This window comes from Rhipicephalus sanguineus, chromosome 7 (assembly GCF_013339695.2).
Source record: "Rhipicephalus sanguineus isolate Rsan-2018 chromosome 7, BIME_Rsan_1.4, whole genome shotgun sequence".
NCBI lineage: Eukaryota > Metazoa > Arthropoda > Arachnida > Ixodida > Ixodidae > Rhipicephalus > Rhipicephalus sanguineus.
The window spans coordinates 146,919,302-146,934,796 of record NC_051182.1 but is presented as its reverse complement, the minus strand read 5'-3'; the positions used below and the strand labels follow the sequence as shown (position 1 = coordinate 146,934,796).

At 45.3% G+C, this 15,495-nt stretch overlaps 1 protein-coding gene across 1 annotated transcript; it reads right to left on the bottom strand.

Annotated features, from left to right (window-relative positions):
• Nucleotides 1-1,707: 1,707 nt before the first annotated feature.
• On the bottom strand, nucleotides 1,708-9,126 carry LOC119400207 (uncharacterized). The gene is made up of 5 exons (XM_049417621.1): nucleotides 8,944-9,126; nucleotides 5,084-5,250; nucleotides 2,450-2,707; nucleotides 2,139-2,223; nucleotides 1,708-1,943 (listed from the first exon to the last, which is right to left on the bottom strand). The coding sequence occupies exons 1-5, from the start codon at nucleotides 9,073-9,075 to the stop codon at nucleotides 1,746-1,748; spliced, it is 840 nt and encodes a 279-aa protein (XP_049273578.1). The 5' UTR covers nucleotides 9,076-9,126; the 3' UTR covers nucleotides 1,708-1,745.
• Nucleotides 9,127-15,495: the final 6,369 nt, after the last annotated feature.

The window sequence follows — 15,495 nt, the reverse complement described above, 5'->3', positions numbered from 1 at the left end:
CTTTAACATGTACCTAAACCTCAGTACACGAGCCTCTAGCATTTCGCCTACATCAAAATGAGGCTGCAGCAGCCAGGATTTGATCCCGCAACCTTCAGGTCCGCAGTTGAGCACCATAACCACCAGACTACTCTGACTGCTAGGTGCCGTGGAATGTCACATGGAAACTTGCGCAGTGAATTGCAGACACAGCCAGCCAGGCAGTGTGTCAGGACTGCAGTTCAATATTGCCGATCCGTGTTCCTCACGTCACGAGCGACAGACATACAAGAAAAACAACCACCACTGTCGGTTGTTGGGACAAATGATTAAATAGAAACCATAGACGTGGAGGTCAGCTGAAGTTACATACCTCCTGGATTTCCATCAATATACTTTGTCTGAAGTAAAAAAGGAGCCTGGTAACTAGGATCTTTTGGTTGGAAAATAACTTAAGGGTACAAGGCAAGGCAAAATTTCCAATATGCAAAGTATATCTCTTTGTGCATATTTTCCGTGTTCGTGCTTTTCTCAGAAAGTTTTTTTTTTGTGGCTGAAAACTAGATTTAGCGAAAGCAACTAGTGAGTAACCACACACCCCAGGACAAGCTGCTCATATGTGCTTCATGCTTACGGTTCATTTTTCTAAGAAAAAAAAAAGCTTCCTGTACAAAAACCAAAATGCTTGTCTGAAGTCAGCTGTATATATAAAAAATTGTCAGTTAACTTTCGCCTACCTGATTTTTCACCTAAGGCAATTTGAGGACACTGTGCGCTTTTTATTCGCATTTGTTCTTTGGAGCGCGTCTGTTCAAACTCTTTTATCACCTTTACACCTTGTGTCTGTTGTGCCTGTCGATAAGTTGAGATACTGAGGGTAGAGAAGGTCTTCACAGCAAGCGTAAGTTTCGTGGCAACCAATACAGTTCTCTTCTAAATGCGAATAAATGCCGGCGATGTACTAAGGCGCCGAACGCTGAAGCAGCAAGCTCTTCGTCGAACCTCTCAACCTTTTCAGCGTCCTGAAAGGAGAATCGCGTGCAGGTTGACAACGGGTATGCTCTAATGGACATGAATAGTATATGTGATGGAATTAGAATTGCACGTACAAACTGAAACTGTGGGGTGGAAGTGTTGAGCTAATTGGAACTGTGTTGCAGAGTCCTTGGCACCTTCTTCAGAGTTTTAAAGGGACACTAAAGGCAAATATTAAGTCGACGTTGGTTGCTGAAATAGCGTTCCAGAAACCTCGTAGTGCTTCTTTCGTGTCAAGGAAATGCTTGTTTTGAAAGAAAATCACTTTAGTGGTCCGCACAGCGTTAGCGCACTTCAAATCGCCCACCTGGAAAGGGCCTCCTGACGTAGCGTTTGCCTTGCCCAACACTGCCCGCCTTTACTGGCCGGCAACTGACGCTGCGGTTTCTGGTCTAAAGGGCACTTCAGAGCAGAAGCCTTGCCCAAGTCGTGGTGGATCTGGTAATCCTCTGCACTAAAGTGCGGTGAGCACACACGATTACACACGTAGATATGTAAACTGATCCCAGAAACGGGATATCTCTGGCACAAATCTAACTCAAGATAACATACACTGTTTGCATTTGCAACACTTTAATTACTGTTCTTCCAGTAAGAAAAGAAATAATCCATTTACATAGTCGGCGCAAACTGTAACACGTTGTTGAAACTTGGGAAATCAGTTCAGCAAAAGCTTACGTAACTGTAACAGGGTTACTTTTCTGCTCCACATAACTCTGGCTGCAACACTGTTACCTTTTGCTGGTAACTTCACAGCTTTGTGTACTCACCGCATGCTGTGCATGAGCATAGGTGGACTCGTCGTCGGCATCGGCCTGCGACAAGTTGAGTCCACACATTTCCTGCGTTTCGACCGCAGCACCTGAAGCGACTGTGAGGTTCTCACGCTCATTTTTGAACCAGCTCCTCAGGGCGATCAACCAGCGGCGCTGTGACAGTGAGATGCAAGCAAACAAGACACTGGCGTTTCATATAGACACAACTTTCATATAAATGGCCATTTGGTGGTGTTCTCATCACTTCACAAAATTTCGTAACATGGGTGAAAAATTCCAATTTTTAAATGTGCCAGGATGTTGTAAGGTCGTGCTGTCTGATATTACTGCATTAAGATATCCCCTTACCCTGTTGTACTTTCCTTCCATCACGTGTGGGTATTTCGCCACCAGCGAGTCAAGTACTTTGTTGTACAGCCTCGGTGTTGGATGTCTGCAAAACGAATTTATAGACCTCTGTGCAATGCACGATAGCAATATGTAATCCTTTGAGCAAACACAACTTGATCTATTAACCTCATTAGTCCCTCTAGTTGAATCTAGTCAAGGAATATTACATGCAACGTAAAAATACTTATGCTACAGTTAAAAGACAATTTTTTTCAGACACCTGATAATTCGGACCTTGCAGAAAAATGATGCAAGACTAACGCACTCACGCAGTGATCCTGTAGCAAGCCTTGAAGAGAACAGAAATGATATGCATCTTGACTTTCTCAGTGAGTGGCTGTTTGCTCCGCAAAAAAGTGTCGCACCAGATGCCAAAGGATGGAGGCAGCACGAACTTGAGATGGTCATCGCTGTCGTGCATTGACATGTGGCTGATGGCAGCATCGTCAACTTGCATCTTGTCACTGCCACTCACTTGCTTGTACGACAGAACTGCATGTGGTGCGTCTTCAATTTGCGTCACGATCCTGCATAACATGACAGGCACGCAAATCAGTGATCCACAAAAAGGACACGTGCACAGAACTCGACAACCATCAAAGACAGTGAGCCCTTGAGCTGAAAGATGCTCTTGGACTATGGACAAACAATGTCTGTGCACCTTATACAACTAAACTTTTGAACTTTTTTAAGAGGGATACTGAAGAAAACTTTTGATGCCGAGATTTCCAGCCTGATTGACAGATTGTGTGATGTCAATTTTAGCACAACTTTTATTCCTAGTCCACATGCACCAACCAAACACAATTGAAGTAGCACGTGGTTGCTTGGAAAGGCAAGCATAAACACACGGACACAGCAAGAACCAAATGGACAAGAGAACTTGTTCTCTCACAACTCCTTGCATCCATGTTCTACATGAGTGGCATTCAATGACACGATTTCCTTTTAACTTGTTCTATCAATATGGGCTTATATCCCATTGTATGAATGTAATACGTTAGCAGCAATCGGAATACAAATTTTCTGTGAACGATACGAAGCCCAAGCACTGGTGTGATAGCTGCACCAATTGTGCCAAACTGCTCCAAAAGACAAATCCTGCTACATTTTCGCTTTTCTGTGCCAAAGCTGCACCAAACATGGTGTTTTCATATTTCGAAAACAAAGCCAACATCTATCCTTCTATCCTCACTGGCGCATATTCTACAGTGTCTGTAAGCCTGCCTAAATCAAGGAAAACGTGCCCACTCGTGCAGTGCTGGTTGGACTACATATCTATTACAGCATAGACCGCTTATAACGTAAGTTGCCGGAGGAGCAAATATCCGAAACACCATTTTTCAAAGGCTGCACATGTGCCAGGCGTGACGAACAGGCAGTTGAGACATTCCAAGAATTGAGTTGTGCGAGAGAGATTTAAATTCGTATTTGCTTAAATTTGCAAATCTTGAAAGCTTAACGTAAGCATATTAGAACTTGTTGTTGGGCTAGTTGGTTACTCGTCATAATGAAGATACTTAGCGCAACTTGGCATTCACTCAAAAAACACACTCACAGTCACACATGCATCCACTCAGAACACACTCCACACACAGCATTCACTGCACTGTTTATTGTGCGTGACCGATCATCATATACATCTATAGTATGTTGCACAAGAGCAATGATCAACAAAGATGTGCATGTCCAACACGCGATGCAAGATCCAGCCACACCCTAACAAAACAACAGAGAATAAAGAAAACAGAAAAAAGAAAGCAGAAAAAACAAGCTAGGAACACTTTAAATTCTAGCCCCAGGAAAAGAGATTTCCTTCTGAAATAAAACCACTGACTCACTAACACACCGATCCTTATTTTTTTCTATAAAGTATGCTTCCAGCGAAAGACATGCTGATGTTATTGCGCTTATTCTGAGAATCTGCGTATTTGTAAACTGTGGCTCACACCCACATGCTGCAGCATGTGCCACAAGATGCACTTATTTATCCTCTTTTTTCTTAATTTATTGCGCAATTTTTCCAAATTTGTACACATCACTGAAAACACATTCTAAACGCGTACTGGAAAAAAACTTTGATCCTGCAGCTCCAATATTTAAGCCTAATCAGGCCAGCCTTCATTATAGACCCTTTCATAATCCACAAGTGCGCTACCCTGTGCTGCATATTTGCCCAACTAATGGGGGCACCTGTTGTGATTCAAGTGGGGATGAGGTCCTAGATGCAAGTGCTGGGGCTTGTCTATTATGTGTATTTATATCAAGAGGGCTTAGTCTTTATTTTCCACATCACTGCGCTTGAACCCACTGTAATAAGCGACTAGCAGCCGTTAGTTCGGCTAACTGCATCGCAGGAAGGCTAGCTTTACAATTATGAAAAGGGTCTGTTACAATTATCAATAAATTGCTCATACTAATCTCTTATGATGACGTGTTGGAACACAAAATGACTAGAATATTTTTGTACAAATTGGTGTTGTGGCCATAATTGAGCTGAGGGCATTCTGATGGTGGAAAGTACATTGATTAACAGCAGTGATACAGAGCAACACGTCCAACCTCTTGCCAAATTTGGTAGTGCGTCCCGCAAACATACAGCTATTTGAATTTCATTCTGTGAACTAAAGCATATCACAATGTTTTTGGTCAGAAATAAGACGGTGGCCCTTACATCAAATGCTGTGTTGGACATTTTATCTTATTTTTACTGATGTGAAATATCTAAAGGTCAGTTGCATCTGTAAATGAGAATCAGCTTACGCAAGATATGGAGATCATTCGGAGCCTATTTTCATGTCCTTTGAGTGGACATGAAAATAGGCTGAGAACGATGACGATGATGGAGACACTGTGACTCAACGAGATGTTTGATAAAATACCCCATACAGAACAACACTCACTGATTTTGTGGAGAAGTGGCTGCAACGTTCTGCGCATTAGCAGCCACTGCTGCATTGCACAGAATTGAAGTGCTCCTCGAGACGACACGTAGCTTTGCTTTGTTTGGAATTTCGTCTTCAGATACGAGGTCCACAAAGTCGTCCAGGTCAGTGTCAAATATCTGGATCTGTTTGGGACAGGGAATTGCATTTTGTTTCTTAAAAAGAAAAAGACGTTCTATGCATGGGATATGTAGCAATTCACAAAAGGCATTGTTATGCATTTTAATCAGTGGGCTGTTTAATCATTTGTACCATCTTTTTTCTCCCTACGCTAAAAGAGCAGTTGCACCATCTAGGGCGTGTTATTGTCATTCTCTTTCATGCCTTTCGTTGCTTGAACAATGTGTGCCTGAAACGCCCAGTCTATGAAGGGCATGAACACCCTCAGTGTGACACAACATTCATGATGGGAAAGCAATTGGGATGTAGTTTTCAAGTAAAGAAAAGCAAGCATGCAACATGATTGCTGACGTGTAACGGAAGGACAGCTCAATAGATTAAGCTGTTTTTAAAGCAAAGCCTGTAACCCACACAGACCGGAAACAGGGTTCACAATTCTGTCACACGACTGTTGCCAGACCTGCACTATTCATTGGTGAAAGAAAGCTATGCAATTAAGTCCTTCACGCACCAACTCATGCTGCTCAAAGGGTAGTTTTGTTTCACACTTGCAGTTCAGAACAAATTAAATGCTACAGCTTCATAACAAATTAAGAATTTCTTGAACTGGTTTTCGTCAAGGTACATCAGACATGAGAAAAAATTGGAGGATGCTCGAGTCTGCCTTAAAGAGCAGAACGTGATAGCGTAACCGGGCCCCATGCGCATCGCCTTCTCAATTGCTAGCCTAGCTTCGGTTCTCGGTGCATGCCTTAACCGTGCCGTAAGAAAACGAACGACCGTGCGCGTAACATTGGCCATTCCAAACTATCCAAGAATGCCTACAGCAAGTACAGTTTCGCAGTGCCCACTACACCATAAGTCTTCCTTTTGCAAATCAGCGAAGGGCCCACTCGGTGTCCATAAGGCGACAAACGAACCTACGCAGCTGCTCACTTTGTTTATGCTTTTGCTGATAATTATGTCTGAGCGCTTTGTAATAGGTCCGCCTTTAAAACACCCACACGTTAAGCAATTCACGTTCCAACACCTGGCACGATTCTACGCTTTTGCCACGCAATATTACATGCGTTAAGCAGACTCCTCCCACCACATGACATTCATATCGTGTTTTTCCCGAAGCAGTTTCAAGCAATGATGTGGCTCTGTGGTAGAACCCCTGCTTGCCATGCAGAAGGCCTGGGTTTGATTCTCACTTGAACGAAAGATTTTACTATTTATTTTATTTGCATCTTTCTCAATTTTTTGCTCACAGGAAACACTGATTTCTCGCTCACAACCAATGACACTGACGCCTGAATTTCTGCAAAAATGAGCTCTTTAACGCTATCGCATTAATACAGACTCTCTCGTAGTGGCAAACCTGAACTATGCATAGGTTGGCAAACTCACTCAGACTCGGACTGGGCCAGCATTAACTTGGATCTTCAGCATTAAGATTGGCCTGATATCGACTCAAGTTTATAGTCACGACTACTCACACATATTTCAATGCACTAGCATTCATACGCCCCCTCAAAATTTATTAATCAGAGGCGAAATGAGGGGGGGGGTGCCTGGACCTCCCCCGCAAACTCTTTCAAAGGAAGTTCTTGATAAAAATATCTTGTGTTAGTCACGTCTTTTATAAAAATGTCCTTACTGGTTTGCAGCCGATGATAACTCGTATTTGAAGGTATGAGATCAAAAGGCACCATGTAGAGCACTGATAATGTGAGATATTGGCACTAAAGAGCACTGAAACCATGATTGTAAAAGTTAATTTTATGCTAACGCACTCGTGAGTTGACTCACTCAGGCTCATTCAGTCACGTCAGACCGAGCCGTGAGTCCGACTGAGTAATATGATGGTGAGCGCGAGTCTGAGCAAGTCCAGCTGAGAAAAAGTTTAGTGAGTCTGAGTCCGAGTGAGCCCAGCAGAGGAAGATTTTTGGCGAGTCTGAGTCCGAATGAGCCCTGAAAGCATGGTATGTTTCTTGAGTGAGTCTGAGCGAGTTCCACTATTTTTGCCAACCGATGTGAAACATTGTTATAAACTTCAAAAGAAGTGAATTCACTATGTACATCTACGCCAGCAAGCACCCATACATGTACCTTCTGACTCTGAAAACACTTCATAAATATCATTCAAACATGCACTACCATCAGAAGTGTTTCAATTTGCAGGCAACAAATTTGTGAAGCAGTTAAGTATCGCTGTTTTTTTTTCATTGTTTTTGGTGCACTTCCTTGGCCTTCACATGGTTCCTGGGCCAATGCCCTGAATGCAACTGCATTAATAATAGTGACCTCACTGACAAGCAATGTTCGAACTGAATTGCCAACTGTTGTTTTGCTGCCTGGAGTAATCTTTCATTTTGGAGTCCTGTTTATTATACGCACACACAGTGCGTTGTTCAAGAAGTGTTTTTTTTTTCTTCGGCATCATCAGTAAAATGTACGAATGTTTATGTGCAATTCAAAGAACGTGGTTGAAGTTTCCTGCGGCATGTGTTTTTTTCTTTACGGTATCAAAGCCGTAACTTCAATTCTTACTTCCGTGACACCTCAGCCTGCTGCGCTTGGATCGCTAGAAGGCCCGAATCGGGAAGTAAAATGCGCACCACTGGCAGCACCAGTTGTGCGCAGTAACAGCCTACGGTGTGGAACGCGATCAAATGCCCTTGAAAAATCTAACAATGTTACCTGAAATTGAAACCCATCTATTAGTGTGTGTATGTTGTTCACAAATTCTGCAAGTTGCGCGCCGCATGAGTAGCGCCTGCGAAAAACATGCCGATGCTTGAAAATAATGTTATGGTCTTCAAGTTGGTTGACGACTTGAGTGTGGATGACGTACAGAAGTAGTTTGCAAATACTGCTGGTATGAAAGGCAATACAGCTGCATATATGCAGCATGCGTTTAGATGGAGTGCACTAGAACAGGGGATTGCTCGGAACAAGCTTCGAAAAGTGAAGCCCAAACAAGGTCAATCCGCTTGTGGCGCTGTGATCGGTAGGCTGCAATTTGTCACCGTTTAAGAGTTGCGTGCGGCTTCGCCGAAGTGGTGCAGGGGTAGATTGCTTCTTTCCAACTCAAAAGGCCCGGGTTTGAATCACAGCTGTAGGTGGGGCGTTTTTATTCTGATTGTCACCTTTTATAGCTGTATTAGTTTTCCTTTGTTTAACTAGCTTCCATTGCAACGTGTTGCTTCAAAAAGTAATGCAAAATATGAAGTAAAATAGAAGAACTCTGACAGCAAGCGTAGTGATTGGCAGCGCCACCGCCCCAGATTCAACAAAAACGTAAAATATTGCCTTCAAGAATTTTGCGAATACAAGACTAGAAACGAGATTTCACACTTTACATTACTTTTTGTAGCAACAGGTGGCAAATGAAGCTAGTTTTAAGAAACAAAGGAAAACCAATACAGCTAAAAAAGGTGACACTAAGAATAAAAACCCTCTATCTACAGCTGCGATTAGAACCCGGGCCTCTTGAGTGGGAAGCGGGCATTCTACCCCTGCACCACTTTGGCGGAGCCGCGCGCAACTCATTGACAGCGAGCGGGCTTCACTTTCTGTACATTGGCGCTGCGGCCGTTCCGAGCACTCCCCTGTTCTAGTACACTCTAGTTTAGCTTTAAGCTCTTAGTCACCTCTCTACTATCCATAAGGCACAGCAGTTGGAACATGCAGAGGGCGCAAGGCGAATCTACCAGCGTGTTTTCGAGATCGACATCCACGACTGCCGTCAGCTTCTCCAGGAACTCGGCGTAGGTTCCCGTCGCCAGCTTCAGCTTTCGTCGGTTGCCGTTTTGTAATATGACGAGGCAAAATACGTCGCCCATTTTGGCGAAAGAACCAACGCAGGGGAAGCACTGCGCGCGTCACTCATCAGCACAGATACAGTGTTTACACTGTAAGCACAGATAATCAACATGTTCGTACACGGGCAGCCGGCGCGGGAAACTGAACGGAAATAGCGAAAGGTTGGTGGTCAAACAAAACCTGTCAAACCCGAGTCCGCGCCCTCCGCGCGCGGTGGTCGCGGTTGCCTAGGCGACGAAGACGCGGCCGCGGCGGCACTCCGACCGTCGTTGGGTTCTGCGGCAGTGCCATGTTTCCTTTGGTATTACAACGTATTCAGTGGGCATTGCGATGAAGAAGTAACTGCATGAGCTGCACGTCACAGCGCACAAATGCAACATTCAAGGGTAAAATTTAGCACAGCTTCACTGACTTGGTGTCGCGAAGACTGATGAAACTGCGGAGCTGGTGCCTTTTCCTTGGCTTTGGGGTGCGTTTTTTACTAAGTACTATTTTAGCTGTCGATACAGCGATGATAATATGACGCCGCTAAACGGTCCGTGAGCTCCTGCTTTGGCCACTCGCAAGCCAGGATCGGATTCCCTTCGTTGCTGGGCGGCCGACGTCTCTCTTCCCGACGAGTTTTGTCGTGCAGTTGCGGCGACACGCCTCTCTCACACGAAACTCCGGGTCGGCCCGTCATCGTTGGGCCCATATGCTCTAGCGAATTCCCATCATATTTCCCGCCGCGCCGCTTCTTCTCCCGAAGACAGAACCTTGTTCGTACTCGCCATACTCGTCGCCGAACGTCGTAATGCTCTGCGCCGACAGTGCACGCTTTTGTACTGCTTTGTTCACTCAGAATTTATACTTGCAGCAACAACGAAATGAAACAATGTTAGTGCTGTTAAATCAAGGTGTGCGGCCTAGAGGTAGGAGGCACTCTTGTAAGCTCAGTGCGAGCAGTCCGGCCGCATTAGAATTAACACCACAATTAAAGCACGATATGCAACACGAACTGACGGTCGAATGTCAACAACAAGCATGCACGCTAGCAATAAACAAAGATAATGAAGATGTGCGTCTATCCTAGTCTCTCCTAACTCCATCGCACAGTAGTCAGGGAACACCAAGCCCAGCTTTTTACTCTGCCGAAATAACATAACGCTACCGCAGAAGGGGAGCGATACGATGGCCGGAGCCACCGCGTCTCCGTCTCGCCGGTCTCGCTCGCCTGGCAACGGCCAGACCCCCGCCAGAGGGCCGCACTTTTTTAACGCGCTGCGGAAATACTCTCCCAACCCGAGGTCGCCATACCGAGGTCGAGAAACAACGTTTATAAAACCTGTTTCTATAAACGTTGTTTTACAGTTGCAACGTAAATCAACGTTTATAGTTGCATAAACAATGCTTTACGTTGGAACCAACGTTTATAGAGCAGGTTCTGTAAACGTTGGTGATAAATTTGCCGGACGCGCTCAAGCGCCGCCATCTTAGACTGATAACGTTGCAGTTTTGTATCCGTATTAGTGTGTACCCCTATCTAGTACACTCTAATCCGTATCAAATAAACAAACAGTGCTACGGTGAACTAGAACCCACGAAGACGCTTGGGCCGGTGCATTCAACGTTTCATGACCATGATCATTTCATATTACGATGTGCAAAACCGGCAAAACAATCGATCGTTCGTATTTCATATTACGTATATGATATTACGGGACCATATTCGTATTCCCCGTCTACTTACATGACGCGCACCATCCTCCTCAGTTCTGAAAGACAGATGTAGCCACAAAGGGGGTGGAAGGTGTCAAAATCCCACCCAAACTTTTCGGTTTGTAGGCACGTACGTGGGCGTGCGCAGGGTTCCCCATCGGAGGGGGGGGAGGCGAAGGTTCATCGCAGCGCCCCCCCCCCCTTAGGTTACTAGGGGGTCAATGTATGGGGCAGATTTCGCCTCCCCCCCCCCCCCCTGTGCCCCCTGTGCGTACGTATATAAACGCCCCAGTCATCCGGTGCTATGCAAGATGGCCCGAGCTTCTCAGGCACACCGAGTTTGCTCCGAGCTCGCACTACGGCGCAGTGTTGTACACGTTCCTCTAAAACAGGAACGAAGGCTCGTTCCTGTAACGAACGAGTTCCCGTTCGAAGTTCCTTCGATGCGAAAGGAACGCGTTCCAGTTACTTTTCGAAAATTGGAACGTGTCGTTACTTTTACGTTATATTTGAATTTTTAATCAAAATATAGTTCATGATAACCCCGAGGCAAAATATAGGGAGCAATTTAAAGCTAGCATCGAGCTACATATATTTTACGAATTTGACATCGCCGGCAGCAGGTTATAAGTAGATAAAATGACTCTAAAGAAACGCTGCTAGACGAATTTTTAGAGACCACCGGCCATACTACAGACATGTATAATTGCAACTTTCGTGCTCGTCTATTACAAGTTCAACACATGGGGCACTATCCACGTCAGTCTTCAAATGCGCCGTCATAATACTGCGCTTCAGATATTCAAACAGAAATTCCCCCACATGCACCAATATAAATGAATTTTTTTCACAGGAAACCACGTCGAGAGGAACAGCACATAGGCGTTTAATGAGTGTGGATTCAATACCACAGCGTAAGTACAAAATAATGTCCAGGATACATATTCGCGACTTAGTAAAGTCCCTTGTTCACACTCAGCAAGATTCGCATCTCGATGTTGGTATCCGACTGAGGGAGCTGTTTTCTCGTCAGCACTTCGTTGGCAATGTTGAAGAGCCGATCCATCAAGTGCTTGAGGGTACTGCAGTGCGTACACAAATAGGGACAAGTCAACCGTGGTCATAGGGGTGAGGGCAGGCTCAGCGGGCGCAACAAGAATGTAGCACTGGACGTACGCGTATCGTTTATTGCATGACAGACGTTATCGGTGCGGCGGCTGTCGAACTGACCTATAATGAAAGTTCCAGATCGGTACTTCACTCATTTTCTGCGGCTTCTGGCGTTGTGATTGTCTTCCCTATCCCATGCGCGTCAAACACCAGATTCGCGACGATGATTCGCGCAGTTCAAAAACTCCGCGGAACCACGCGTAGGCGCCTCGACTATGGTAAGTCGGCTCCCCCACTTTTTCCTATGCCGACAAGGCCATGGGGACGGGCAGCAGAACCGCCCAAATACGCAGTCCCCCCCCCCCCCCCCCCCACACACACACAAAAGCTACTTTTGTGTTCGCCGAGGTCAAAAAATTGCGTGCCCTTTCCTGGCGGCAGCCTTACGATGGAGTTCGATAGTTCTCGAATGTCAAGTAAAAGTTCTCCAAGGTGTGTCAACACTCAAGAACGGCCCGTGATTGCTGTCAGACTGGCTCAGACAAAAAGAAAAAAAAAAATCAGCTGTTCCTCGCGCGTGGTCGCTCTTGACATCACGAGCTTCATTGCGCCCCCGGCGGGCGCCTTAAACTGAAAACCAAGATGCAGCATAGTCAAGTGACAGGCGAGCGGTAGATTCTTGCGTCTCACGCGGTCGCCCATTCACCCTGTTCTGCATGATGTGCTCTGTGCGGGCGCCTGCTCAATGCCGAGGAACTTTTACGGAAGGAACGCCGTTCCCTATGCCGTTCCTACGTAAACGTAACAAGTTACCGTTACAGTTCCACCGATCCTGAATAGAACGGTAGCGTTCCTCCGTTCCTCCAAAAAGGAACTAGTTCCTGGAACGTCGTTCCTTGGAACGCCGTTCCGTACAACACTGCTACGGCGGTCATGACAGGAAGCATATGCGTATCTACCGGGGGGACAAGGGGGGCGCTAGCCCCCCCACTGAGAAAAGGTAGGGGGGCATAGCCCCCCCTCCCCCACTTTCGATAGTGGTCACTGTCGGCTGCACGCTGGCAAAGCAACAATTGAGGCGAAGTTGTCCTTCAGCACAGCAATCACGTAATTATATAATGAAATTTGTCCAACGCTTCTGCTGTGAAGATTGTCCCCCGCATCTCACGACCACGCACTGTAGGCCGCTTGTGCGACACTTTCGCGCCTTCGACACCTTGTGCGACAGCCGCTCAGGCGATCTATACGAGTCTGTGATGCTTACATGCTGCCCTGTCTGGCCTGGAACTTAAATGATCGACGACGCAAATACGGGCGGAAATCAGTAAACATTTTATGGAGCGATCAAACCTCTTCCTGTTTCCGGAAATTCATTTTCTTTGAAAAGGATTAGCATCACCGCCGCAGTATGTCCACACCGCTGTGAGTCGATGAGTGTGCAGAAGTGTCGAGTGTTTTAGTTTGGCCGAACTGGAAGCGATAATAAAGGTTTCAGATTTAGTCTCCGATGAACCTGCTTAGCCTTGCTTATCATATGGCAGCTTGCAGCGATCGCGGCGGCTTGGAACAAGACGACGAATATGGCAGTGGACTCGAGTACATTGGGAAACCCAGCGTTCAAGATTGGCCCGCAACTTGGCCTACCGGATCAGGGAGATGGTCAAGGTCCACGGTTTCCTGGACTAAAGAGTCTGAATTAACAATCGCGCTAGTTGGTCTTGATTAATCTTGACTTGACTTTTACAGCGCAAACAAAACACGGGCGGCAAATAAGCACGCTAAGTGCCGCTTATTTCCCTCGATCGCACCCTCTTTTTAAATGCGAAGCATTTCGTAGCAAATCCAAGGCGCCTATCTATCTATCTATCTATCTATCTATCTATCTATCTATCTATCTATCTATCTATCTATCTATCTATCTATCTATCTATCTATCTATCTATCTATCTATCTATCTATCTATCTATCTATCTATCTATCTATCTATCTATCTATCTATCTATCTATCTATCTATCTATCTATCTATCTATCTATCTATCTATCTAACTTCCTATGTAGACCAAAATGGGTATAGGAGGGTGAGAGGGTTTTACGAATACTACTGTCAGGTCATGACATGAATAACATCAAGATCTTGTCGCGCACGTCGTCAAACCCTTTCCTCCAGACACGTGTGGCACATACCCGTATACCACTGGCCGCGGTGAACGGGTATGCGCCACATGGAAATGACAGTTTATATCTACCCAGGAACGGCGAGAACAGAAATTGGTAATTTAAATGCGAGAGCGACAAGAAAAACCGACACTGGCAGCGCTAACCTGACGAATGCAAAGAATCAAAATCGGGATACAACCAGGAATCGAACCCAAGCACTGCGTGGCAGTCTACCACAGAGCCACGCCCACGTCTTAAAACTGCTTTGGAAAAAGACCCTGTGCAGGCGTAATGTCGGTGCAGCGTCAGTTGTGGTTGCAGTGCTGGCTATTTAATTTTATAACAAAGCAACAGACAGTACGTATGCACTCCTATGATACAGGCGTCATGCCGGGTTAACGACAACTGCGGTTCCAGTGTTGGCTCCGCTTTCATAGAAGTCTAATATATAAACATTACATTTGTATTCCTATGATTCAGCAAGATATATTCAAGCATTGCTTACTCCGCAGGAATACGCTCACTAAAGTTACATATGATATTTACATCATCAGACCGTAAAGCGCACTTCGTTTAGATAATACTCACGTCTGTGCTCTAAAGTGAGTGCTGACGTTATGTCAGACCATAAGTACCATTTAAACCAGTGTAGTCGACGTGCCTGGTAAGGTCAAGATGTGCGCGCAACTACTACGCTTAGAAAAACACTTCGATCCACCTCGTAACGCTTGGCTCAAAGCCAAAAAAAAAACGCAGCATAGACAACTACTCGCTGATTGCTTCGCATGAAACAGATTCCCACAGGGCGTGAGATCTGCTGAATTTTTCAGCAATTATGAGGTTAAGGAGTTGTATACGCGCAGAAACAGCTCAACGTCGTTTTACAACAACTGAAAACATTCATCACACGCATATGAATCCATCTCGCCCGCTTCCAATGCGATCGGCGGGTATACGCATCTTGAATTGCGTTCAGAAGGAGACACTGTCAGAAGGAGACAAAATATTTTGTTATTGTTCAGCATATGAATGCGCTGTTAAGTTAGCACATGTCATTTCAACAACATGAGATTTCACTGATTTGTGACGTCGCGCCACAAGCAGGTCATCTTATGGCACACCAAACATTTTTGACGAATGCCGAAGAACTAATGCCCAACAATACGCCTCATGAAAAATAGTTTATTCTCTTATTTTTTACATAGTCGCGCATAAGTGGTCGTTACACGATGTATAATTTTCGCGCCATTTGTTGCATCGCGTTACAAGCAGGTGCACAGTAAGGCAGTTTGCACCCTTAAGGGGGGTTTTGTCGTGTCTATAACTAACACCCTACACTCTTAAGTAAAAACCAAGTATTTGGGGAGTATTTCTGCCACACAACAATAATCGTCATCTGGCTTGCTCGCGTTTCCTTTCTTGAAAACCCGGCTCTCGTCACTTTCCTATCAAGAATGCTGTGTCACACTGATAA

Coding starts and splice junctions, on each gene's coding strand:
- LOC119400207 (XM_049417621.1), bottom strand. CDS start 9,075: ATGGGCGACGTATTTTGCCTCGTCATATTACAAAACGGCAACCGACGA. Junction 5,251..8,943: donor TCGATCTCGAAAACACGCTG/GTAGATTCGCCT, acceptor TGTCCCAAACAG/ATCCAGATATTTGACACTGA. Junction 2,708..5,083: donor GCCACTTCTCCACAAAATCA/GTGAGTGTTGTT, acceptor CATGTTATGCAG/GATCGTGACGCAAATTGAAG.